Genomic DNA, 27,243 nt, shown 5'->3' on the forward strand with positions numbered 1-27,243 from the left:
CAAATTTCTGACACAATCCGGTCAAATGCAAAACTAACATATTTTCCTTAGACGACTTACATGGAAGTCGTCTCGATTTTTTTTTAACAAAAAAAGATGGACGACTTCGTCGAGGTTAAAAATCAATTGCAAAACTAACCTAAATGGACGGCTTCCTAGAAGTCTACCAGACGACCTCCTTGGAAGTCGTTTGCGTCAATGTTTAATAAACTTTCATTTTCTCTAAAACTATAAAAACTTTTTAAATTTTTTTTGTTAATTCATGTATATTAGTCAATATTGAGGCTACTGAATGAAATTTATAACTTAATTGGTGATATTTATAAGGTTACCAACATTCATGCTTAGTAAAATTTCTAGCTAATTGAGAAGACTTCCACGGAAGTCTTCTACGTTAGTTTTTGTAAATTTGTTAAGTAACTTTAAGATATGTTTATTTAATTTTCAAAAGTGTTAAGTAACTTCGAGAATATCAAGTAACATGGTTTAATGTGTCTTCTCAGATCATAAGATATACTTTTTACTTATATATATAGTGAAAATGTTCTAGCTTTAAACTTATGTATGTTTTATCTTTTGTGAATTTGATGGTAGATCGATGAAGAAGAGAAGCTCCACTGGTGGCTTGATGAAGCAGAGAAGCTCCGGTGGAGGCTCGAGGAAGAAGAGAATCTCCGGGGGTTGGTCGAGAAGATAAGAAGCTCCGGGGGTTCTGCGAAGACAAAGAGAGGCTTCGGTGGTGGAAAGAAAAGGAAAAGAAGCTCCTCTGCTGGAACTCGAACATGATGTGGTCACCAGAAGCATTGTCGCATGTCGGACATCAACGGCCATCATCGGAGATCCATTTCTTCCCACGGGCATCGTTGAGCTCCATCGTGTTTCACTCTTTTTTTTTCAGGTGAAGACAGCGAAGCGTCGAGATGCGGTTGAGGTGGGCCGTCCCGCTTTAAACCCGGTACCGCACAAGCTCAGTTCCGCAAGGCCCGCTATTTTGCGGGCAATGAATCCCTAGACCCAAACCCGCCCCGCACCAACTCCTAACGGGTCTGGCCCGCGGTCCAATATCCAGTTTGACATCTCTAAACATAATGAACCATAAAACAATCAAATCTCTAAACCCGATTGACTTAGGTGTTTGCAGCTGAAACAACTAAACCGCGTCCACCATGGTTTTACGTCTTTTTTTTTTCCCGTTCACGACTTATGGTTTGCCCATGCATCTCCTTAACACTTGTTGATGGCTGAACATGTCTTTCTCGAAGAATTCTTTTTTTCTAAAGGCGTCATGAGATCTACCGAATCCATATTTTTGTGATCTGATGAATTTTCTTCTTCCTCCACATTGACCCTTTTTCTTTGAAACACATAGAAATTCTTCCTCCACATTAACCAATAAAGTAAACTTGTTAGAACCAAAATTGGGCTCAGCTATTCTACTACCATCCGCCCACAATATGATGAGTTAGTTGTCAAAGACTCATCTAGATGAGCAATGAGTTAAGTTGCTGGTGAATTTGAAACGCATTGACATGAGCTTAAAACTTAAGGTGTGATGGTTATTACTCGAGTTGTATGTATTTGTTTATATATAACAATTTCACGATCCAGCAAGAGTATATATTGCTAATTTTAGATCAGGTACCAGAAGTTAACTAAGAAAATATGAAGTAGCTCCTGCGCGAATTATATTAATACTTTTTTGAAATATTTTGATACTTGAGCAGAGCTTAAATGTTTAATGAAATTATCCTCCAGGAACCACCAACATTTCTCTAATTTTCAAATATAATCTAGCTGTTGTCAGGTGTATATATATCTGTCAGTATGCATAATTAATAGTGTCTTTTTGCGGGAATGCATATAATTTAAACACTAGAGAGAAAAACATTAAACGTGCTCAAAACATTAAAGAATACTACTCCATCTACCTATATTTTCATTTTCTTAGATACATAGTTTACTTTACATCTATATATACCAGACATCTTTAATAGTCCATCTTCATTCGCAAACAGACAATCACATTCATTGCCGTTTACACAAGTAAACCAAAAAGCCCTAGAAAACAAAGATGGGTGGCGTTACGCACCTCATCGTCTTCCTCTCCATGTTTTCCGCCATAACTCTGATGTCAGAAGCCCAGTACCTTCTTGCCGTCACCAAAGACGAACCCTCCAGACAATATTACACCACTGTCTACATCGGATCCGCCGCAATGACGTCTCCCGTTAACCTCCTCATCGATCTCGGAACCAACCTAACGTGGCTCAACTGCCGCAAAATCAAATCTCTATCAACACTTGGCCTCGTCACTTGCAAGAGCTCCACCTGCAAATCAATCCCCGGCAATGGCTGCGACAGAAACACCTGTCTTTACAGGCAACCAAGGCCTCTCGGTAAAAACACCGTAGTGACCACCGGCCGTGTAGTTCAAGACAACGCCACCATCTTCACTACAGAAGGCGGACAACCAGTCCACATTGCCCCTTCCCGCCGCTTCACATTCTCCTGCGCCGTCGACAAATACCTCCAAGGCATGGCCCCTCCCATTGCCGGAGTTCTGGCTCTTTCTCCGGGAGAGTTTCCGTTCTGGAGACAGATGACGTCAGCCTTTAATGTCATCCCGAAGTTTTCTCTCTGCTTGCCTTCTTCCCGCTACGGGTACTTCTTTATGGGCACCCCGTCGTTGGGTGGGAAAAAAACCGTTCCGATGACTTCGACAACGTTGAAAATTGACTCGGGAAAATATCTAATCTCCGTTAGGTCGATCTACGTTGACGGAGTTCCATTAACCTTGGACCCAAGTTTGCTCGAGGGCGGAGCCCAGCTCAGTACAGTGGTTCCATTCACCGTACTTCAAACCGATATTTACAACGCTCTTGCTCAGTCTTTTACGCTTAGGGCAACGGTATTATATGACAAAACTATTTTATCTAATGAGCTGATAAATTTGATTTTTGATATTCGATTTCAAATACTCCTTCCTTCCGGTTTTTTAATATTTAGGGGGTGTATATTCAGCTGAAAATTTTAGCTGATTTGTATTAAAATGATAAATCTACTTTTATTCAAACATGAATTTAAAAAAAAAAAACACATTTAAAATTCACTGTTATTGAACTTAAAATTCTGTAGAGTACTCTAAAATCCACTGTAAAGTACTCTAAAATCCACTGTTATTGAAAATATTTTAAGTTGTGGAATTTTAAAATTTTCAGGTGATTTTATGGTGTTTGAGTGGGGTTTCTTAATTAAAATAATTAAAACCTAAATCACATGATTTTAGGTTATATTCTAGAGTGGATTAACAAAAATTACATAAATCTCTTCAACTTATTGAAATCATCTAAAACTCCATTAAAAACAAATCACCTCAAATGTTATATTGAATACACCTCCCTTAACGTTAAAGTTAATTTTTATTCAAATATTTTCAATTTTCTTCTCAAAAAACAAAATTCAGTGTAAAATTTATTAAACTTTAATAAATACCCAAGGATATCACTAAAACGTTTTTATCATAAATATACATAAATAATTAAAATTTAAAATAATAATTCTAAAAATATTTCAAAAACGAGCTTCGGATTTCAAAATAAAAATCAAAAATATTTGATTTTTTTTTAAAGAAACATTATATTTTTAATTTTTATTTTTATAGAAATATTTATTTATATTTTTATATAGAGTAAATGTATAGTTGTCATTTACCTATTCAATAAAATATTTTTGGTCATTTTTCTTACTTGTGTGATATTTTGGTCAAAATACGTTTTTTGGGTCTTTCGGTAATTCTAATTCTCCCATTAACTTTCATTGTTATTATATTTTGCTGTTTATTTTGTTATTTGTGAGGTTATAGTTAGGTGAATTAAACAAATGATGTTTTGTTAATAAAATATATAAAACTAAAAGTTTTCTTAATCTATATACACAATCTTAAATCTTCATATAATAAAAAAAACTGAGAGTGTATTTACGTATATTAAGTCTACTAATCTCATCTTTGTTTGGGTTTTAAATTTGTTTTCACAGAATATAGGAATGACTCAGACCCCAGGAGGACATGCGCCATTTAAACACTGCTTCTGAGAAGGCGCTTCCGGTAGGAACATGGATGTGTCGGTGATGGAAATTGGGCTGCCAGGGAATGGAAAGGAGGTGAAGTGGAGGTTTCAAGGTGCGAATATGATGGAGAGAGTATCAGAGACGGTTATTTGTTTGGCGTTCGTCGACGGAGGAAAGAAACCTAATGAGTCCATGGTCATTGGGACACATCAGCTTCAAGACTACTTGGTCGAATTCGATTTAAGCACCACACAAATGGCTTTTAGTGACCCACTCATACTCCATAACACTAACTGTTCCACGTAGCCTTCCAAGAAATAAAATCAATCACACATGACACTAAGAGATCCTCTTTGCTCATTTCAGCTTTTACTTGTGTTCCAATCAAAAATTGTAATAAAACTATCCACATTTTCTTTTAATGTATCGTTTGTTTTTCCTTTGTTATAATTTAATATTTGCCTAATGTTTAAGAATTTCGCACATTTATTAATAATTGTGAAACTTGCAAAAAAAATGTTGTCTTTACAAAATTTAGATATGAAAATTCAGATATATTAATAATTTAGTTTTATTCTCTTTTTCAACCTTTTTATTATCTATTTACTACTCTATTTAAACCTCGGTCATATACATCATCTATCTGATTTTATTGTTATTTTTTTAATTAATCTGGAAATATCTCAAGTGTACGAAAAAGATCAGACTAATATCTAAATGGAGGTACAATTCAAGGATGAACTTTCTCTTCAAACATTCAAATGAAGCCTAAAAGATGATTTTGTATATATGGCCACAAAATAAATTGTAACGAGATATTTTCGAACTCAAATTGCTTAACTCGCAAAAGTTCGTCTACCACTACCACTAGACTACCATTTCGTAATTATCTATCTGATCTTATTTTAAAATAAATAATTTAAAAATGGATACTAATTTCATAGTAAATAACAAAAGTAGAAAACTTCTAAAGAAATTTATACAACACTGGCTTCTTTGATCAACTTGTTCCACTCTTTATCATCTTAACCCTACATACTTCCCTAGTGACCGGGGCAAAAAACAAACAAACAAACCCACCGTTTTTACTTCAGTTGATCAAAGACAAAGCCACGAGTCTCTACTACACAATTCTTGACCTCGTAAACAACAGCCACTCTCCTCTGACAAATTTCATAGTAGGGTATCAATTCGGTCTGGCTCAGCCCGGCCTAAATCTGCTAAGCCCGCAAATATTTGACCTCGTCCCGGCCTAGTCTCTTATAGGATTATAAGGCTTTTCAGATTTTTTGGGATTTTCAAAAAATATTTTATTATTGTCATTTCTATCATGTATTAATACATGTGACCGCCACCGACCGTGTCGTTCCAGACAAGGCCACCATCTCCACCAACGTCTCTTTCAGCCCCCTTCACATTCTCCGTGTCCTCGAGAAACACATCCAAGGCCTTACCTCCCCGATCCCCGGAGCTCTTGGTCTTTTTCCGGGAGATTTTCTGTTGACAGGTGAACACGGCGTTTAACATCATCCCGAACAATGCTCTTGCTAGTGCATTTACGCGAAAGGCAACAGTATTAAAAACATATCCAGTTAAACTCTAAATTTGTCTTTTTAATAGCATTTAAAATCATATCTAATACCACTCACTTCTATTTCTACCTATAACATAGAGATTGTTAGCATATTTTCATATTTTACTCTTGAATGAAATACATAGAAATAAATTATACCTCTATTATAGATATCTTTTATTTTAGAAGAAAAAGAAACAAAATATATTTGATATTTGATATGATCTGAATAACCAACTTTTTAACTGATTAACAAATAAAGGTTTTTTTGTAGAACATGTTTTTTTTGTATAACGTGTTTGGCTTCAAATTTGTTTTCACAGGAAATAGGAATGTTCGAGTTCCCAGTAAGTACTGCTCCATTCCACTACTGCTTCGAACAAGGCGCTTCCGGGATAAACATGGAGGAGTTGTTGAACGTGCCGGTGATAGAGATTGGGATTCCAGGGAATGGAAGGGAGGTGAAGTGGAGGTTTCATTGTAAGAACACGGTGGAGAGAGTGTTGGAGACGCTGATTTGTTTGGCGTTCGTCGACGGAAGAAATAAACCTAATGAGTCGATGGTCATTGGGACACATCAGCTTCAAGATTATATGGTCGAATTTGATTTGAGCACCACGCGTCTGGCTGTTAGTGATTCACTCTTGTTCCATAACTAGCTGCTCCACATGATGAGGTTAGGATATCGTCTTTGACATTTTAGCTTTCATTTGTGTTCCAATCAAAAATTTGAATAAAGCTAGGCTGTAACTGGTTTACATGTTGATGAATTAATGGAATAACATGAATGAAATGTAGAGAAAAATAAAATATATCAATTTCATTCATTCTTTATCACTTTTTCTCTTTGAAATAGAAAAAATGGAATAACATGAATAATTCTCTTTGTAATTTGTCTATTTATTTTTGGAATTAATGGAATGGCAATTTCATTCCATTCAAGATAAGTGGTGAAATGGTGTTTGGAATAATGGAATAAACCATTCCACACTATTTCATTCTAAATAATATTTAATAATCCAGTTGCACCCAAAGTAATCAGTTTCCTCCTAAATGTATAGTTTATTTTCATTTGCTGTTCTTTCAGCATGTTGGCTTTTATATCTTGTATGTTGAACAATTTCTTTATTTTTGGAGAGTAAACTTTAATTTATGAAACTAGTTTGACCAAAAAAAGAATCATCATCACTTCAATTATATTTATGCAAGGTCCATGTTTTGCTAGAAAGATACCAAGGATCATCTTTGTCAAAAAAAAGATACCAAAGATCATTTACGTGATTACTATAATACACCATCACGATTGTCCACGCTTTGCTAGAAAGATATCAAGGATCATTTACATCGTTGTTGTTGTTTTAATGATATTATTGTCCACAGTGTGTTTTTTGTTTTCCTAATCTCACAAACAACATTACAAAATTTCTAATGTGTTTTAGGCTCCACATTAACTTGAAACGAATTGACATGAAGCTTAACATTAACGTACGATGGTTATTGCCTACTCGAGTTGTACCTTAAATGTATTTGTTTATATCTATTTTCACAATCCATCAAGTCCAATGTTGCTAGGACTTTGAGGGCTTTGCGAGATTATAAAGTCTCTAAAACTTCTTTTTCATCAATCAAGTTTTTTTAAAGATTAACCACTCTAAAGTTTCTAAAGTCATTATAAGTTTTTTTTTCCTCTTTTGGTTCCAAATGGTGACCAAGGGAATGAGTAGGATTACTCATTCCTTAGCATTCTTTACAATTTTCACCATTTACAAAGAATGTTTGTTACCTATGATTCCTTAACATTCCTTAAGATTTAAAGAATAAAAGATTACAATTATTCCTTGACAAATTAGGAGAGGATTAGATTTTCCTTTTATTTTATTCTCTTTCATTTTTTTTCCTATTTCTTCTATTCCTTTTATAGTTATCAGTTAGACCCTTTGTGTTTTTTTTTCTAAAGCCAACAATACGTGACTTTTGCAACTTCTTTTTCTTTTTTTCTTTTTTTCACTAAAAATATTTTTTTTCTCCTTCCTTTACGTATGGTCCGCCACCGAGAACTCCACCCGATACCTTTAAACAGAAATGAGATAGTGTGATAAATTAACGCACATGCAAGGAGACAACTTCTCTGAAACAGTTGAATAAGATCAGTCAAGAAGCTAGACCTTAATACACCCGTAGCGTTTTTCCTATCACATGAGAGACAAGTGAAAGATATTTCATCCGGCTGAAGCTTCTTTGCGCATTTGGAGCATCCAATATAGCACCATCCCTTCTCCGACTGAAGATTGGTTACCTCGGCCTTGCACAGAAACTCAATATTCTGAGACCAATGAGAATGTTAGTAAAATTAGAAGGAAACACACGGAATAAAAAGTTTTGCTTGGAATATTTTAACCTGTGGGTCAGCGGCAAGGACATATTGGTTCAGTTCAGCAACGGTCAAGGGCTCGATTTTCTGAGCAGAGACCACTTCTGATTTAGAAGAGCTCGCATTGGCTCCATCACCAACCAGCCTAGCGTGCAAACAACACGCAAGAGAAATCAGTTGAAAACAATAATAAACCAATGAGGTGAACTATATCAATCTCAGCATAAAACACTTACCTTTCATAATGCTCTTTTCCAGCTGATGTTTCACAGTCGAAATAAAAGTGGGTACCAGACGTAGCGTTGAGAAAAAGCTTCCCTGAAAGTGAAAAGTGCGTAAGTGGACCGTGCTAATGAAGGGTTCCTAGGTGAAAACACGTATCTTACCTCCAACAACTTTGGGATTGATGCTTGTAAAGAGTATAACCTTTGGCTCAGAGATGTGCTCGTCAAACTTAGTTTGAAAAGTTACAGCACGATCATCAAACATACTGACACAAACATTGACATCCCTGATGCAATTTGATGTCGTGATAGCAACAAAGACGATGAAAATTACTGGATAAACAAATATACAGCTTACCCTTCCAAACACAGAGTCACCATTACATGATGAGGACCGCGTAGACCGTCAGTGATCGTGCTCCTAACGGAACTTACTTCACCAACGATATCTTGAATAATTTTAAAACAAACAAACGTTAATAGAGTTGAAAAAACAATTGGAAAAGTTTATTAGTACATAAGAGATATACCTAGGAGTTCTCTATTAGTGTTTGCCAATGTCAGAAGCTGTTCATGGCTGCGAAACCTGAATAACTCAGTCGGAATGTCCTTGTCCGAGTCAGTTTTTGTTTCAAAAAAAGTTCCATCATTGAAGCGTATGGACACCGGAGAGTCAGAGAGTCGGAATTTTGGGTTAGCCCGTGCGACGTCGAAACCACTGAGAGAGTAAACGGAGCCTTCACTGAGCCACCTCCGGAAAGTGTCAACGCGGCTTGAGTTGATGCTCCCGTGTATCAGCGGAGACTGCCACGAGTCAAGAATAAACCAAACAATTAAACACCTAGGTCTAACTGACATAAATAAGAAACAGAACGCTATCGGATTTACCTGTTCATCGAGGAGAAGCATGTCAAGGCTCATAAGCTCTCCATCTTTCCTGACGTTGCGAGCTTCCCAGAACCTCAAAAGACGCACTTCAGCGGTGTTTGAGCAACGGCCTGCTCCAAAATTAGCGAGAAGAACATAAGAAGACATATCGGAAGGCGTGCGTCGGATTGCTTAAGCTATAAATCTCAAAGCTGTAGATCCTCATCGCTCCAAGACACACTTATTTATAGCGACAACTTCGATCTGTTACAAACGCGGGTCGCCAATGAGAGTAAATGAGAGTAAATGAGATGGAGTGGGAAGAGAGGTGGGGTAAAGCTTGATGACCGAATTAAAGATCGATTTCAATGAGAAGCAATACGTTATAGTGAGGAGCCGAAATCGGAGACGATGGAAAGAGGACTGCGAAGATCGCAATCTCGAAGAGACACCGAACCCTAACCACAAACGGGCTTGGGATATCATTAAGGCCCAGTAAATCATTAGAAGGCCAATAAATCAAAAACGAAATCCCCTCCATGAATCAAAGTTTCACGCGGAAAAAACGAAATCCCCTCCCTCTTCGACACGTGTCAACAAAACGAACAGTGGTCTGCTAACGTAGCTTCACCTTGAGCCTTTCTAAGACCACCTCCATCGGTAGATCTAGGAGGAGGTCCTAAAGTAATAAAGGCAAAATTTTAAATAAAAAATGTTGTTATTAGCCAGGAGCGCTCCTCAATTAGGTGAGTTTAGGATTGTTAAAGACCCCCGACGTGGCAGCATAGTATTGGCGTCGCTCATTTTAGACGAAAAGAAACAAAAGGCGTGTCTCTCTCTTTCGGTCGCTGCTCTTTCTCATCTTCGATATCATCGAAATCTCTCCGCGATTGATTCAGTCAAATTCTCCAAAGCTTGATGATGTTTAATTCGTTTGCTCGTCGTCGATTGTGGCTTTCTCTTGTTCGATTTCTGGTCTCTCTCAGCTTCTGGTCTCTCTCCCTCGTCGGTTCCGTCGAGTTCTTCAACGACGAAGACGTTCAATTTGTTTCTTTCTTCGGCGATGTTCTCCTCCAGAGCCGGGCATGCAATCACCATAAAGGTTCAGTTTGATTTATTTCTTTGTTCCCGTGAATAGAATTCCTTTGATTATAATCCAATTTTTTTTGTTTTGATAATGATATTTTTTGTTTTCAAATCGCGAGGAACGGACTACGGAGACGATAATGAACAGAGTTAAACAGGCAAGTCATCGGCGGAGGTTGTCAGGTGCGAGAAGTATCTTCCGACAACTGTGGTTATGGTTTTGGTTGTGGAATGGGATGATTGAACTCGCCAAATTACAGAGGCAAGTTATTATTTGATGTTTTAAAGATTCCTTGTTTGTCTTGATTTTGAAGTTTCAGTAGACTCTAGTTTTGATTCAAAACAGTTGATTGATTAATCTTCATTGTCTTAATTTGTTCCAAGTTTCGTTCTTCTGTTTTAATGTTGTAGTAAGAAGTTAGTTGTAATTAAACCAGAGTTGGGTTTTGATTTGATTAGCTGCGTGGGAAACAGCAAAGGAGAAGACACATAGCATTGAAGTAGACAGAGGTGTTGCAGGGAGCAACAAGATACGGATGAAACTTCATCAAACTTGTCAAACCAACTCTCTTTAAATTCAGAGGTAAGTAGACAAGACAATCCTTTAATGCTGGTTTAGACATTGTTTCTGTTGGAATTAAATGGACTTTAGGATTGTTTACTTGGTTGTTTTATAATTAGGTAGATACATTGACTTTCTTGGCTGGTTTAGTTTTAGTTAGATACATTGATGGCCATTTACCCGTAACACCTACAAAACTCTCATTATGTTTGCTTTAAAAAGCGACCAACTCTCCTTTTCTGAATTCATATCTCTACTCTTTTCATAGTTCCTTTCATAAAACAGAAGAAGCTCTCTTTCTCCTTTGTTAATTCCTCTCCTTCGCAATGGATCCTTTTAGTGAACCTTGTAACTTCCAAAACCTCCTAAACAGTCAACAACCACAAACATTCTTTGAAGTCTCTGCCCCGGATACGTCTGTCTTTGGTACTTGATGGCTTGAAGATGCAAACGAAGATGCATACCTCGTGGCTGACCGTAAAGAAAGGAGGAAATGGTCACCAACTGAAGACAAGGTGCTCATCAGTGCTTGGTTGAATACCTCCAAATATCCTCTCGGGAGAAATGAGCAGAAAGCAATTGCGTTTTGGAAACGAATTGCTGCTTATTTTGGTTCAAGTCCACAGCTTGCTGGTTTGCAAAAGAGAGAGCCATCTTGTTGTAAATCGAGGTGGAGGAAGATTAATGAGGGCGTGTGCAAGTTTGTTGGCTCCTATGAAGTGGCAACGAAGCAAAAATCCAGTGGCCAGAGTGAGGATGATGTTTTGAAGATGGCTCATGCAATATTCTTCAATGATTACAAGAGCAAGTTCACACTTGAGCATGCTTGGTTGGAGCTTAGGTATGATCAAAAATGGTGTGGAGCTCTAACCAGTATAGATAATGTGAACTCTAAGAGAAGAAAGCTTGATGGTCATTCAGCACAATCATCAACGTCAGTGCCGTGTAGCCTTGGAGGAGATGAACCAATGGCTCGGCCTGTTGGTGTCAAAGCTGCAAAGGGCAAAGGTAAACAGGCTGTGAGCAAGGCTAAGACTTCCGAAGAAAAAGGGAAGGCGTGTGTGGACTTTCAAAACATGTGGGAGATAAGGCAAAACGACTTTGCCTTGAAAGATAAGCATGACAAGCACAAGTTGTTGGAGGGCCTAATTGCCAAGACAGAGCCATTAACTGAACTAGAGATTGATTTGAAAGATAAGCTTATTACCGAGATGTTAGCAAGTTAGTTTGAGTTTATGTATCTTAACCTTGGTCCTTATCACGAGTCTGTATGAAATGCAAGTTAGTTTGGTTCTCCTTATCACGAGTCTGTATGCATTTGGTTATGTTCTGGTCAAGTTTGTATGAAATGCAAGTTATGTTTCTCGAGTCTGTATAATATGCAAGTTTTAATGTATAATATTGGTTTATGAAATGCAAGTTATGTTTATCTTCATTGCTCAAGTTTCAAGTTTCAAGTTAGTTTGGTTCTCCTTATCACGAGTCTGTTGTTTTTTCTTGTTACTGATTGTGTAGTAGCATGTAACTGATGCTCAATACGTTTGTAAATGATGGTTAGGATTGTAACTGATTGTGATAAGAGATGGCTCGTGTTGTAACTGATTGTGACAAGAGATGGCTCGTCTTTTGGTTTTGCAGGACAAGAGGACAAGAAAGAAGTCGGTAGCATGTGAAGCCAAGAAAGGGGTGGCATGTGACACCCAAGTGCAGCCAAGAAGAAGCCAGTGGCATGTGACAAACAAGAAGAAGTCAGTAGCATGTGACACCAAAAGACAAAAAGAAGAAGTCGTAGTATGTGATGCAAAAGTGCCATATGTTTCCTTTTTTCCTATATAATGACCTGATGTTATCAAAAACATATTGTGCCATACGTTTTCTCTAAGTAAAGATTTGAGTTACTTTGTCTCTCTTACCATTTCTCTCTTGCCATTTCTCTCTTGCCATTTCTTTTTAAAATGGCTTCTTCTTCCTCGGATAATTTTGAAGACATGATGGATGAAACATTTGATCAACTTTTTGAGCAACAATTCGAACAACTTTGCAGTCACCATGATGATCGTCAACAAGCATCAAGGTCCAAAAAAAAGAGAGCCTACATTGAAAGACAACGAGAACAAGGACACATGCAGTTATGGAACGATTATTTTAGTGAAGAGGCAACCTATCCTTCTCACATGTTTCGACGTCGTTTTAGAATGAACAAGTCTTTGTTCATGCGTATTGTTGATCGACTCTCCGCTGAAATCCCATACTTTCAACAAATAAGGGATGCTACTGGAAGGTTCGGTCACTCTCCATTACAAAAGACAACGGCAGCAATTCGTATGATGGCATATGGTTGCGCAGCTGATGCCGTAGACGAATACTTCCGACTTGGTGAGAGCACCGCACTTTTATGCTTGGAACATTTTGTTCAAGGAATCATAAATTTATTTGGAGATGAGTATCTGAGAAGACACACACCAGAAGACCTTCAACGACTACTCGATATTAGAGAGTTACGCGGATTTCCCGGGATGATAGGAAGCATTGATTGTATGCATTGGGAATGGAAGAATTGTCCAACCGCATGGAAAGGTCAATATACACGTGGATCAGGAAAGCCAACAATTGTTTTAGAGGCTGTAGCTTCACAAGATCTCTGGATATGACACGCATTATTCGGACCTCCAGGTACATTAAACGATATTAATGTTCTTGATTGATCACCAGTTTTTGATGATATATTACAAGGTCGAGCTCCAAAAGTTAATTATATTGTCAACGGACACCAGTACCACTTAACTTACTATCTCACAAATGGTATTTATCCAAAATGGGCTACTTTTGTCCAGTCTATTTCACTTCCACAAGATCCGAAAGCATCTTTATTCGCAAAACAACAAGAAGCTGTACGTAAAGATGTCGAGCGGGCTTTTGGGGTATTGCAAGCTCGATTCACCATAGTCAAAAATCCAGCTCTTTTGTGGGATAAAATCAAGATTGGAAAGATAATGAGAGCATGTATCATTCTGCATAATATGATAGTAGAAGACGAACGAGATGAATACAGTCAGTTTGATGTATCAACTTTCACACAACCAGAATCAAACCGAAGTTCACAAGTGGATTTGGACTTCTTATCGGATCAGCCTTCAAATCTCGGGAATATGATGAGTATTCGGACCCGAATCCGTGATCCCCCAAATACATCACCAATTGAAAGCTGATTTGGTTGAGAATATTTGAGAAAAATTTGGAATAAATTAAGATTAGTATTTGTAATTTCAATTTGTTGTATTGTCTTCTTTTAAAATAAATTTATGTTTTTTCATATTATGAAATTCAATCATTTTACTTAAAAAAGAAAAAAAAAATTAAGAACCCAATAGGAAATTGGACAAGAGAAAATTAAATTAGTTAAACAAGGGTCCTTAACATTTACAATCATTGTTTTATCATTAATTAATTGTTAAGTACCCATGTGAGTTCTTTATCGATGGAGATGGTCTAAGCTACTTTATTAGTATAGATATTAACATTAGGTATAACAAGTAAACAAATTCCCCGCCACGTGAGTTATATATATATATATATATATATATATATATAATTATTTATAAAATCCCGAAAGTACGGACATTACAATGTCGGTTACAGCTTTGAGTCAGAAAATTAACCTAAGTCTAAGCTAAAATCACTAGCTTCGCATCACCACTAAACCGGCGAAAATACATCGGTTACCGATAGCGGTTCTCAATCGTAACGTAAACCTCGGTGAGTTATACTTGATCAGCGCTTGAATGTTTATTGAACCTTACTACACTTTTTACACCGACATTTCTCCAGTTATTTTCAAATATAATATAACTATCTTCACGTGTACATATATACCTATTATATGCATAAATAGTCATCTTTTGCGAGTGTCCGCGTAATTCAGACACTATAAAAACAAATATTCAACGTGCTCAACATTAAAAATACCATTATAAAATGAAAATAATTTCATTTTCTTAGATACAAAGTTTATTTCACATCTATAAATTCATGCATCTCTAAAGCGCCTCACCATCTTCATCTCCATTATAATAGGCCATCTTCATCGCAAACAAACAATCACACAAAAGAACCTGAGAAAACAAAGATGCATGGCCTTAAGCGCCTCATCATCTTCATCTCCATGTTTGCCGCCATTTCAGAAGCCCAATATCTTCTTCCGATCACCAAAAACGAAACCACCAAACAATACTACACCACTATCAACATCGGATCCGCCGCCAACTCTCCCGTTAACCTTCTCCTCGATATCGGAACCGACCTCTCATGGCTCAACTGCCGCAAAATAAAATCCTTATCATCACTCCACCTCGTCCCTTGCCAGAGCCCCACCTGCAAGTCCATCCCCAGCAACGCCTGCGACGGAAAACACTGTCTTTACCTTCAACAAAGCCCTTTCGTCAAAAACCACACAGTGTCCACCGTCGACCGTGTCGTTCAAGACAAAGCCACCATCTCCACCAAAGTCTCTTTCCGTCCATTCACATTCTCCTGCGTCGCTCAGACACACATCCAAGGCCTTTCCCCTCCCATCGCCGGAGTTCTTGGTCTTTCTCCGGGAGAGTTCCCGTTCTGGAGACAGGTGACGAGAGCGTTTAATATCATCCCGCGCTTCGCTATCTGCTTGCCTTCTTCAGGCAACGGTAATTTCTTTATCGGCGGTGGAGGTTTCGGTGTTTCGATGACTTTGACTCCGTTGAAAATAGTTGGCTCTGATTATCTTATCTCCCCCACGTCAATCTACGTTGACGGGATACCTTTATCGTTGAATCCAAGTTTGCTTGAGAGCGGAGCAAAGCTCAGCACGGTGGTTCCGTACACCGTACTTCAAACTGATATCTACAATGCTCTTGCTAGTGCATTTACCCGTAAAGCAATAGTAAATTAAATAACAAAACTCTTTATAAATTGATGAAGAAATAAATATTGATGCATGCTGTGGTGGTAGGCGAGAATTGAGAATGTGCTAAAACACTTTCTTAGGAATTTGAATATTATTCAAACAAAAACACTTAGAAATTTTGTTCTCCGGCTTCGACCAAAACAATTTACACGATAGTCCGGTAACAATAATCCAGTAATAGATAACTATTACTATTGATAAAAACGCACTTAGTGCTATAGGAAATAGAAAAATAGGAATGTATGAATGTGATTTCATATCACAATATTGAACAAATAAATATATTTTTTTGGTATAACTTATAAGAGTTTGATTTCAAATATTTGTGTATAACATGTTAGGGATTGTTTTTTTTTTTCATAGAAAATAGGAATGTCTGAGATCCCTCGACTTGCGCCATTTAAACACTGCTTCCAAGAAGGCTCTTCCATGAGAATAAATGAGGAGTTGATGAACGTGACGTCGGTAGAGATTGGGCTGCCAGGGAATGGAAGGGAGGTGAAGTGGACGTTTCACGGTAAGAATACGGTGGTGAGAGTGTTGGAGACGGTGATTTGTTTGGCGTTCGTAGACGGAGGAGAGAAACCTAAGGAGTCGATGGTCATTGGGACACATCAGCTTCAAGATTATATACTCAATTTCGATATGAGCACAACACGTCTGGCTTTTAGTGATTCACTCTTGCTCCATAACTTTAGCTGCTCCGCGTGACCTTCCCGGAAATAGAATCAATCACACGTGATGAGGGTTAAGAGATCGTCTTTGACATTTCAGCTGTTACTTGTGTTCCAATCATAATTTGAATAAATTAATCATGATCAGTTTCTTCTTAAATATATTGTTTATTTTATTTTGTTATAATCATTACTATAAATTATAAAACACACTATCACTTCAATTGTAGTTACCAAGATCCAAGCTTTGCGATAAAGATACCAAGGATCGCTCACGTGATTACGATAAAATACATTATCACTTCCATTGTACTTACCATATCACTTCCTGAAAAAAGAAAGTAAAACTTACACAGAAATGGCTTATTTGATTAAATTGTTTCCATTCTTTAGCCATCCAAACAAAGCCACAAGTCTCTGTTGCTATTATCGAAGATGTATATTCTGTATCAGTTCATGAAGTACTACAGGAGGTAGTACATGTGTGTGTCATGAAGATGGGCTTGGTTGGAGTTCGTGTTGTATGATGTCTTGTATGATGTTTGTGGGCTTGTTAAACTTTGACAAGAATCAATATATTAATGGGAGATTTACATTAATTGTAAAGGATATTATTCGAAGAGGAAAAGACAAAAGAGTTATTCTTTAGAAGAAAAAGAAAAATTGCTTAAGTTGCTTTTGGAAGAACTTGAGGAGCAAGTTCTGGTTATGCATATATGGAGGACGTGTCTCTATGGAGATAGTTGTCTCTGCTAAAAGAAGAAAAGTCGAGAGATCATTGTTTGGTGCTTGTGTGATCAAGCCTTTGGTGTCACTGCTCTGCATTAGGTGTGGAAATAGTTGTTGAAGTACTTCCGAGTATTGGAAGATTGAAGTCTATAGATTCGTAGGGAGTTTAGCTCGGGATCGGGGTGATTCTGATTAACAAAAGTCTAGACTCTAGGATGAGTTTTAGCTTAGGATTTGGGTAATCCTACATGATTTTTGTAATAGAAAAGATTGGTTTAAGATTTTTTTGTTCTAGTGAATTCGGAAAGAGAAAAACTTGTGTCTTTATTATTTATGCATTATTACTCTGGCATTAACAACATTGACCTTGGAAACAACAGTCACTTTCCTATCGCTCATAGCATTACCATGGATCTTGGTGGCAACTCACCTGGTCTGATGATTTTTGAAAACTTATTTTCACTCCTTTTTTAATATTTTCTTTTTTAAATTATAAATTACTCGCATGAAAAAATTCCATTAGAAATAATAAATCACAGAAACCATGCTGCGTAAGTACGAAAATGTTCAACTATTCCTTAATTTACTCGAAATAGATATATAGATTTAGAATAATATTATTTTAATTCTAGGGCTTTCACGAAATCTAGAAAACGATTACATCACGTGAACCATGTGGTTTATTCAACGCATACATATCTGCATTATGTATTTTAATTACGAGTCTATCCACAGAAAATCTATATGGGTCCTTCATATATCTTTAGTATCTCTATGTACATGGACCGCATATATAGTTGCAGTATGTACGTTAATTACTACAGTCTCGACAGAAAATCTCAAATTGGTTCGTTCGTATATTTCTTAGCTTCTCTATGTACAGTGACCATCTAAATTTAAATTAAAAATATACATACATTGTGTGAACCATGTGGTCTAGCTAGATATCATGTGTCGCATAAATACATACATTATGAATTTTAATTACTAATGTAGAGACAGAAAATCCCATATATGGGTTCCTACATATATTTTTCTAGCACCTGACCATGCATCTAGTAATCATAATAATAAATATACACATATTATACAATTTGATAAGCAATATTTCAATTAATATTTTTAGTGTATTTTATCAAATTTACCGTAATTTTAAAAAAGTTTACTAGAGTAGTCGTTTAAAATATAAATTAAAATGTTTTTCAGTGTAATATATTATATCTATTATATCAGTATTGAAAAAATTACCTTCAAATTTTATTTTAAAACAAAATCAAAATTAAAAACTAAAAATTGAAAGCCAAAAATCAAACAATATAAAAACTAAAAACTAATATCCAATAACCAAAATCTATGCAAACAATCAAAGCCTTAATTTTATTCCATTCATTTGATCTTGCACTTTGATTCCTTATGCGCTATTTCTATTCCAAATATATTTTATTTCTTTTATTAAGGGCTACAAAGCTAGAATAAACGTGTTTGATTTTATTGTAAAATTAGGATTCCGAGTTAACATGAGGTATAGATACGGCTTAATACAGTATGATGAGTAAGATGTCAACAGTTTTCTAGAATAATAATGAGTCGAAATATCTGGCAATTTGAAACGCATTGACTTGAAGTTGAAACTTCGTACAGTGGTTATTACTTATTCGAGTTGTCTGTATTTGTTTATATCAGTTTCACCATCACGTACGTATACGATCACCGACTTAATTGAAATAATTACTTTCAGCCATACTTTATCCTTCCTATGTAACATTTTAACATACTTTGGTATGTCAAATACTTTCTCATGTATCATTGTCAAAATTATCCTTGTAACTAAAAAGAAAATACATTTTCTTATTTTTTAATACATTACCTCTTCATTAATCCAAAGCTTTCAAACCCTAAAAAGCCGTCGAGTTCTTCAATCTAATCGTCGCCTCCTCATAACTTCGGTGATTCCAAGACATAGTGAATCAAATCGAAGGATCTGTCAGATTTCTAACTTTCTTGATCCTTCTATTTTACTCGAGGGCCTTATTTTCACCGACTGATTGGTGCATCATGCCTTCTTAAACCATCTATCTTCTCTAATCCAACAAAAACACATAAAAAAAGCTTGCAGACCTTTTTCAACCGTAGCTTCAATGATGAATAGTATTTACCTCCACACACTCTGATACACGATTCACCAACGCAGGACTCTCCCAACCACACATCAGCTAACCCCACATCACCAAAACATGTCTCCGACCACTACTCGCCCAACCACGTGTTCATGGACAGTGACAGTTCCCCAAAGTCACACCCATCTCCCAACCACAAGTTCTCCGCCCACACTAACATTAACCACACATCACCCAACCAAAGTACAAATCCCTAGCCACCACCAAACAAATAGATGTGTACTTGCTTCAATAACATCCGTCCGATTTCTTTTATAAACTTTTAATCTAACGGTTCTAACTTAATCCCACTGTCCAATAAACCTACCAAATTAATGCACCCAAAAGAAATTAACTTTTTGTTACTTTACGTTTAGTTAGCATCCAACTATAACTTATCATCTCATATCCACGGGAATGGCAATAAGGGAAGAAAAAAAGTAAAAGTAAGGCACAAAGTATCTCTCATGAAAAAAGTATGTCAACATGATAAAGACCCATGAAAAAATACCCAATAGTGTAAACTTCTCGACTTAATTTCTATAATTCTTTCAAATATAATTTAAAAGTTGTCACGTGTTAATATTTTTTCCGGGCAATGCGCGTACACTAGCTAGAAAAACAAATATTCAACGTGCTCAAACATTAAAAAATACATTTATAGAATTTAAATATTTTCATTTTCTTAGATACAAAGTTTATTTTACATGTATAAATTCCATACATCTATAACAGTCCATCTTCATCGCAAACAAACAATCACATTCATTGCCGTTTACAACAAGTAAACAAAGATGGGTGGCGTTACGTACCTCATCAGGGCTGTTCGTTTCGTCGCCGCAGGTACGGCGGCTGCGGCTGCGGCTATGCTTTTCCCGTAAGTTTGTTCGTTTCATTGACGCGGGTACCTGTGTCTGCGGCTGCGGCCGAACGCAGCGTCACGCGTTAGACGCAGAAAAAATCAGTGGCCGCGACTTAAATACCGCGTCTGCTTAACATATTTACAGTTTTGCCCTTAACCTAATTCACTAATTACCAAAATACCTAGATCTAATGGCCGCAGAAGCAACCCATTGACGCAGCTCTCTCTCTCGACCTCGAACCCAACTCTCTCTCTCTCAATCTCTGACGCAAACCAGTGCTTGTCTCTCTTCTCCGACGCAGCTCGAGCTCGACCAAACCCATCTCTCTCGATCTCGAGCTCTCCATCTCTCTCTCGATCTCCGACGAAACCCATCTCTTCCATCTCTCTCGATCTCCGACGAAACTCATCTCCAGAGCTCTCTCTCTATCTCCGACGCGAGAAACCCATCTCCATAGCTCTCTCGATCTCGAGCTCTCTATCTCCGACGCGAGAAAACGATCTTCCATCTCTCTCGATCTCGAGCTCTCTATCTCCGACGCGAGAAAACGATCTTCCATCTCTCTCGATCTCGAGCTCTCTATCTCCGACGCGAGAAAACGATCTTCCATCTCTCTCGATCTCGAGCTCTCTATCTCCGACGCGAGAAAACGATCTTCCATCTCTCTCGATCTCGAGCTCTCTATCTCCGACGCGTCTCTATCTCCGACGCGAGAAACCCATCTCTCCATTTCTCTCTCAATCTCCGACGAAACCCATCTCCAGAGCTCTCTCTCTATCTCCGACGCGAGAAACCCATCTCTCCATTTCTCTCTCAATCTCCGACGAAACCCATCTCCAGAGCTCTCTCTCTATCTCCGACGCGAGATATGTCTTGGCTCTGTTTTGTTTCAATGCATTGTGTCTGGGCTCTATCTTGATCTTGTTTCCATTTGTAAACATTTATACATCATGCGTACTGGTTTGAAAACGACCAGATTGGTTGAACTTGATGTCCTAAACTTGATGGAATGTCTATAGCTTTGCCAGCTTCTAAGTGTTTTTTTTTTTTTCCTGAGTTACTTCACTTGAGGAATAAAACTTGAGTGATCTGGTTTGTCTCTGATGCTCTGCTTCTAAGATATTCTGTGTTCTGGTTATTGACTCTACTCGGTTTCTCTCTTCTTTTTTGCAGGCTCTGTCATCTCAAGCTCACTCTCTACCGCTGTTCCTCTCACATTTTAAGATGGCCAAAGATGTAAGGCTCTCTCACACTAGTCTTGCTTGTTATATGTATGGAACTGTATTGCTTTAGGTCAGTATAGAACTTGAGTATGTGTATGAGATTCGTCTTGCTTTAGGTCAGTATAGAACTTGAGTATGTGTATGAGATTCGTCTTGCTTTAGGTCAGTATAGAACTTGAGTATGTGTATGAGATTCGTCTTGCTTTAGGTCAGTATAGAACTTGAGTATGTGTATGAGATTCGTCTTGCTTTAGGTCAGTATAGAACTTGAGTATGTGTATGAGATTCGTCTTGCTTTAGGTCAGTATAGAACTTGAGTATGTGTATGAGATTCGTCTTGCTTTAGGTCAGTATAGAACTTGAGTATGTGTATGAGATTCGTCTTGCTTTAGGTCAGTATAGAACTTGAGTATGTGTATGAGATTCGTCTTGCTTTAGGTCAGTATAGAACTTGAGTATGTGTATGAGATTCGTCTTGCTTTAGGTCAGTATAGAACTTGAGTAGTGTATGGAACTGAACTGTCGTTAGGTCAGTATAGAATTTGAGTTTATGTGTTTCTATGATTTAGACTTGGACTCCTGAAGAAGTTATGTGTTTTTTCGAACTCTACGCGAAAGAGAGAAGAAAAGGAAATAGGACGACATCAATGAATAAAATAGGAAAACAGAACATCATAGAGGCGTTTGAAGAGAGGTTTAAGAAAGGGTATCTCGATTGGTCTGTGTTCAAGAACAAGTACTACACAAGTAGAAAGAAGTACACCAAATTTAGGAAGTTGATTAAGAATAGGACAGGTCTTGGGTTTGACAGCATGGGAAGGGTTGATATGTCAGATGATTGGTGGAGTGAACGCGAAAAGGTCAGTTTCTCTTATCTCTTCTGTGTATTCTTTTTTTCCTTATATTTGCTTCATGAGCTTATATTTGCTTCATGAGCTTATATTTTCTTCATGATTCCTCATTGACTTACTCTTTATTTTTTGTTATATAGGAGTGTTCTGGGATTAGAAGATCCATATGGAGAGAGGAATTTAATATGGATATGTTTGAAGAGGAGTTTCGAGCTGTAGTAGTAACTGGAGCAGAAGGATGGAGTGCTCAACATGGAGAAGCAAGCTTGAGTTCTAGAGTGGGTGTAGATGATGGTGATGAAGCCGATTCTCAGCCAGCAGCAGAAACTCAAGCAGCAGCAGAGACAGAAACTCAGCCACAAGCTCAGACACAAACCCAGCGCCAAACTCAGACTCATTCTGGAAGTTCGAGAGGAAAAAAAAAGCGTAAGGAGAAGGATATGGTTGTAGAAGCTTGTGACAAACGTACTGAAGCTCTTATGGTGAAGAATAAGATAGCAGAACGGATGTTGGAGCGGTCCAAGCAAGCGTAAGGGGAGGGGGACTAGGGCCCGGGCGACTGTTTACCAAAAACACAGGTCTCCGCAGCGTCAAGAAGCTTCTAGTGTTGAGAATGTGTTAGAGATTATGTACACATTGCCTGGAGTGAGAGAGTGGTCTCCATTATATGAAGCAGCAATGGAACATCTTATAGACAGTGAAGGGAGCAGAAGGGCTTTTATAACAATGAAGACAGAAGAAGCTAAGATTAAGTTTCTAGAGCTTAGGACCAAGATAAAACGTGACTATGAAGCTTAGGACTATTATGGAACTTCGAACTAGTATGGAGCTTTGCGTAAGAGCATCACAGATGAATATGGTAGAGGTCGTTTACCGTATTAAATGTTTTAGTTAATGATTTTTTTTTTGCTTATAACTTTGATTATCAGTACTATGTGATATTTGAAATATTTGTTTTATTTATTTAGGACTTGATGTATTATTTAGCTTTTGTTTATGATAAAAAAATGTTGTTAAATTTATTACTAATTAAATATAATATTTTGATGAATGTAACTATTACAATTTTACAAATTTAAATCTACAATTTTACAAATTCATAAAATTAAAATATGAAATTTTACAATATTTTATTTATTTAAAATACAATTTTACAAATTCATAAAATTAAAATATGAAATAAATGAAAAATGCGTCTGCGGCAACCAAACGAACATAACTAAATCTACTTTCTGCGGCTGCGGCAATGTCTTGCGTTTTCTAAACGAACAACAAGATGCGGTTGAGTCTGCGGCTGCGGCTGAATCTGCGGCTGCAAAACGAACAACAAACTAAACGAATAGCCGCAGCCGCAGAAACTTGCGTCAATGAAACGAACAGCGCTATCGTCTTCGTCTCCATGTTTGCCGCCATAACTCCAATATCAGAAGCTCAATACCTTCTTCCAATCACAAAACACGAGCCCACAAAAAAATACTACACCACTATTGACATCGGATCCGCCGCGAACTCTCACGTCAACCTCCTCCTCGACCTCGGAACCAACCTAACGTGGCTCAACTGCCGCAACCTCAAATCTTTATCATCACTCCACCTGCAAGTCCATCCCCGGCAGTGGCTGCGACGGGAAGTTCTGTCTTTACCGTCAACCAAATCCTCTCGGCTACAAACCCTTCATGACCACCGGTCATGTCGTTCAAGACAAAGCCACCATCTACACCACAGACGGCAAAGAGTTACTCTCCAGTGTCTCTATCCGCCGCTTCACATTCTCCTGCGCCGCCCAATTTATTTCCTCCCATCGCCGGAGTTCTGGCTCTTTCTCCGGGAGAGTTTCCGTTCTGGAGACAGGTGACGTCGGCGTTTAATGTCATCCCGAAGTTCGCTCTCTGCTTGCCTTCTTCCGGCACCAGTCACTTCTATGTCGGCGCCGTTAATCGCTATATTATCCCGCCCTCGGCGGTAGCAGTAATCCGATTCCGATGACTTTGACGCCGTTGAAAATCGTTGGCTCTGATTATCTTATCTCAGTCACATCAATCTACATTGGCGGAATCCCTTTATCGTTGAATCCAAAGTTGCTTGAGGGCGGAGCCAAGCTCAGCACGGTGGTTCCTTACACCGTACTACAAGCCGATATCTACAATTCTCTTGCTAGTGCATTTACCCATAAAGCAAAGGTATATTAAATAACAAAACTATTTCAATTATTTTAGAAAATACCATATAATAGCATTCAAACATTTTTCACTTTAAAAATAGTACATAAGAGAAGAAATTAAATAGGGTTTGAAATAATTTAATCATAAAGCAAAGGTAATAAATAACAAAACTATTTTAATTATTTTAGAAAATACTATATAATAGCATTCAAACATTTTTTTATTTTAAAACTAGTACATAAATGAAAAATAGTTTGAAATAATTTAATCGTTTTATATTTTAGAAAAAGCTATGCTAATTTCGTCATAACTTTTTTGAGCCTATCTAGACAATTTTTCCTTAAATTTAATGAACTAATAAATTTATTTTGATACTTTAGATTTGAAATATTTGTGTGTAATAAATTTACTGATCATTATGTTTGGGTATGACTATGTTTCACAGGAAATAGTAATGTATTAGATCCCAGGACTTGCGCCATTCAAACACTGTTTCGAAGAAGGCAGTTCCAGGAGGAACATGAAGGAATTCATGAACGTGCCGGTAATAGAGATTGGGCTGCCAGGGAATGGAAGGGAGGTGAAGTGGAGGTTTGACGGTGCGAATACGGTGGTGAGATTTTTGGAGACGGTGATTTGTTTGGCGTTCGTCGACGGAGGAAAGAAACCTAATGAGTCGATGGTCATTGCGACGCATCAACTTCAAGATTATATGATCGAATTCGATTTGAGCACCACGCGTATGGCTTTTAGTGACTCACTCTTGCTCCATAACACTAGCTGCTCCACGTGGTCTAAAATCAATCCAACATTACATTAAAGCTGACAGTCAGCTTTTACGTGTGTTCCAATCAAAATTTGAATAAAACTATCATCAAATGTATCGTTTATTTGTCTAACGTTTAAGAATTTCGCACAATCTATTAGTAATTGTGAGACTTGCAAATTTAGGGTTTTTACAAACTTAGACATGAAAATCAAAAATATAAAAAAAATTCTTCTGTTTTTCAACTTTTTTGTTATTCAAACATCTGTCATACCCATCAGCTATTTGATCTCATTTTAAACTACATAGTCTAAAGTGAATACTAAAAGTTTCCGTTATAGTTATTTCTTTCATGGGAAATGACAAAGTAGAAAGCTTCTAAAGTTTGACCCAAAAAAAAAGAAAGCTTCTAAAGAAATCTACCCAAGGTCCAAGATTTGCTAGAAAGATACCAAGGATCACTCACGTGAATGGTAGATAGAGCATTTGGTTACAATAAATTACATTATCACTTCCATTGTAGTTACTATATCATTTTTCTGAATCAGGAAAGTAAATTTATGCAACACCTGCTTGCTTCTTTGATCAACTTGTTCCCATTCTTTATCATGTTAACCCACCGGTTTTTCTGCTTCCGTTGATCAAAGACAAAGCCACGAGTCTCTACTTCACAAACTTTGGAAACAACATCCACTCCCCTCTCACTCATATATTGCCATAGATCTCGGCAGCGGCTCAGCTGGTCTGATTTGAGAACTACTTTCCCTCTTTTAAAAAAAACAATTTTGGGATATTCACATATCAAGTTTCTAAATATAAATGCCCTAAAAAAAGCTAATAAACCACTGAAAATTTGATGTCAAAAGCAAAAAAAAAAACAGTGAAACAATACTTCATAACTACGAAAATGTTACTCCACAATTTACACGAAATAGATATATAGATTTATAAGTGTTAAAAAAAAAGATGTATAGATTTAGAAACATATAATTTAATTTCTAAGGATTGCACAGATCTTGAAAAAGATCACATCATGTGAAGGTCTAGATATCATTCATCGCATGCATAGTTGCATTCTGTATTTACACGTGTCTCAACAGAAAATCTCATATGGGTTCCATAGGGAGTATTCTTTAGCATCTCTATGTACATTGACCATCTAGCAATCATGTTCGTTTAATGGGAATATTTGTGATCTTGTGAGGTTATGCCTACTTCGTCAACTGGAGGAGTCAAGTTGATTTGGTACTGTTATAAATTCCACGTGGCAACTCTTAATTGGAACGCTGAACAACGTGAAATTTGTGGGAACTATGAAAAGTGAGATTGGGCTCATAGTCTCATACATATATGGGGCTCATGTAAATATTATAGGGCGATATAGCCCAATTAAGTATATTGTCCAAGACTTCCCGCAGAAAAAGTAGTCTTTACATTCATTTGCTGATCCATAGAAGGGCATCATTAACCCTGGTCTTCTTAACTCATGATTTAACTTTTTTTTTTTTGACACTTTTCGGCTAAGAGACGGTTCTTATATCTCTTAGGTAAGTGGGTTCTATTTTAAAAAAGTGTGAAAAAATGTCAAGTCGGTAGCTCGAACCCGGATTACTGTGATATAAACACCAACATTTACACCACTAAACTAAAGGATACTTTGTACATTGATTACCGAAACTAATATATATTTATGAAGGATTTCTTATAGTGGATCACACACATAACTGTAATGTTTCAATACTCACGTGTAACTTTGATCATCGAAACCTATTTAGTAAAATCCGCATTCTGGTCCAATAAAACTTATAAGTGGGCTAAATCTCTTTTGTATGTATCTAGGATTTTTATAGTATTCTGTCTCCACCGATAAACCGAAGCGTTACCCTTTTAGCTTATCAAAAAAAATTCTGAAACTTTTCATTTTCACCTCTTTATATCTCCAACGATCAGTTATGGTACCGTTTCACCTCTGAAACGATCCATCTTAGTATATATAATTCCTCAAACAAACCTTGAGACACATATCTCTTATTAAATTACTCCTAAATTGAACTGTCGCAGCTTTTAGCCAACCTTCGAAGATGTCAGCCTCCAGTGTTGTTGTTGCTTAATCGGTCGTTGTCCCC

At 37.2% G+C, this 27,243-nt stretch overlaps 4 protein-coding genes and 2 pseudogenes across 4 annotated transcripts; 5 read left to right on the forward strand and 1 right to left on the reverse strand.

Moving 5' to 3' along the window:
- Positions 1–2,071: 2,071 nt before the first annotated feature.
- Positions 2,072–4,389, forward strand: LOC106317754 (annotated as a pseudogene).
- Positions 4,390–5,403: 1,014 nt separating this feature from the next.
- Positions 5,404–9,271, reverse strand: LOC106315159. The gene is made up of 8 exons (XM_013752915.1): positions 9,125–9,271; positions 8,767–9,040; positions 8,595–8,685; positions 8,399–8,523; positions 8,249–8,330; positions 8,040–8,157; positions 7,751–7,964; positions 5,404–5,615 (listed from the first exon to the last, which is right to left on the reverse strand). Exons 1-8 carry the CDS (start codon positions 9,269–9,271, stop codon positions 5,404–5,406), a joined length of 1,263 nt encoding a protein of 420 aa, XP_013608369.1.
- Positions 9,272–11,077: 1,806 nt separating this feature from the next.
- Positions 11,078–11,977, forward strand: LOC106315160 (glutathione S-transferase T3-like). Its single transcript, XM_013752916.1, has 2 exons — positions 11,078–11,099; positions 11,196–11,977. The coding sequence occupies exons 1-2, from the start codon at positions 11,078–11,080 to the stop codon at positions 11,975–11,977; spliced, it is 804 nt and encodes a 267-aa protein (XP_013608370.1).
- A 2,818-nt stretch (positions 11,978–14,795) lies between these two features.
- On the forward strand, positions 14,796–16,404 carry LOC106317462 (basic 7S globulin 2-like). Its single transcript, XM_013755276.1, has 2 exons — positions 14,796–15,669; positions 16,057–16,404. Exons 1-2 carry the CDS (start codon positions 14,878–14,880, stop codon positions 16,402–16,404), a joined length of 1,140 nt encoding a protein of 379 aa, XP_013610730.1. The 5' UTR covers positions 14,796–14,877.
- A 5,581-nt stretch (positions 16,405–21,985) lies between these two features.
- LOC106315161 lies at positions 21,986–22,987 on the forward strand. The gene is made up of 3 exons (XM_013752917.1): positions 21,986–22,198; positions 22,330–22,718; positions 22,768–22,987. Exons 1-3 carry the CDS (start codon positions 21,986–21,988, stop codon positions 22,985–22,987), a joined length of 822 nt encoding a protein of 273 aa, XP_013608371.1.
- Positions 22,988–23,465: 478 nt separating this feature from the next.
- On the forward strand, positions 23,466–25,171 carry LOC106315163 (annotated as a pseudogene).
- The last annotated feature ends 2,072 nt before the right edge of the window (positions 25,172–27,243 follow it).

The sequence above is a fragment of the Brassica oleracea genome, chromosome C9 (assembly GCF_000695525.1).
Source record: "Brassica oleracea var. oleracea cultivar TO1000 chromosome C9, BOL, whole genome shotgun sequence".
In the NCBI taxonomy this organism is placed as follows: Eukaryota; Viridiplantae; Streptophyta; class Magnoliopsida; order Brassicales; family Brassicaceae; genus Brassica; species Brassica oleracea.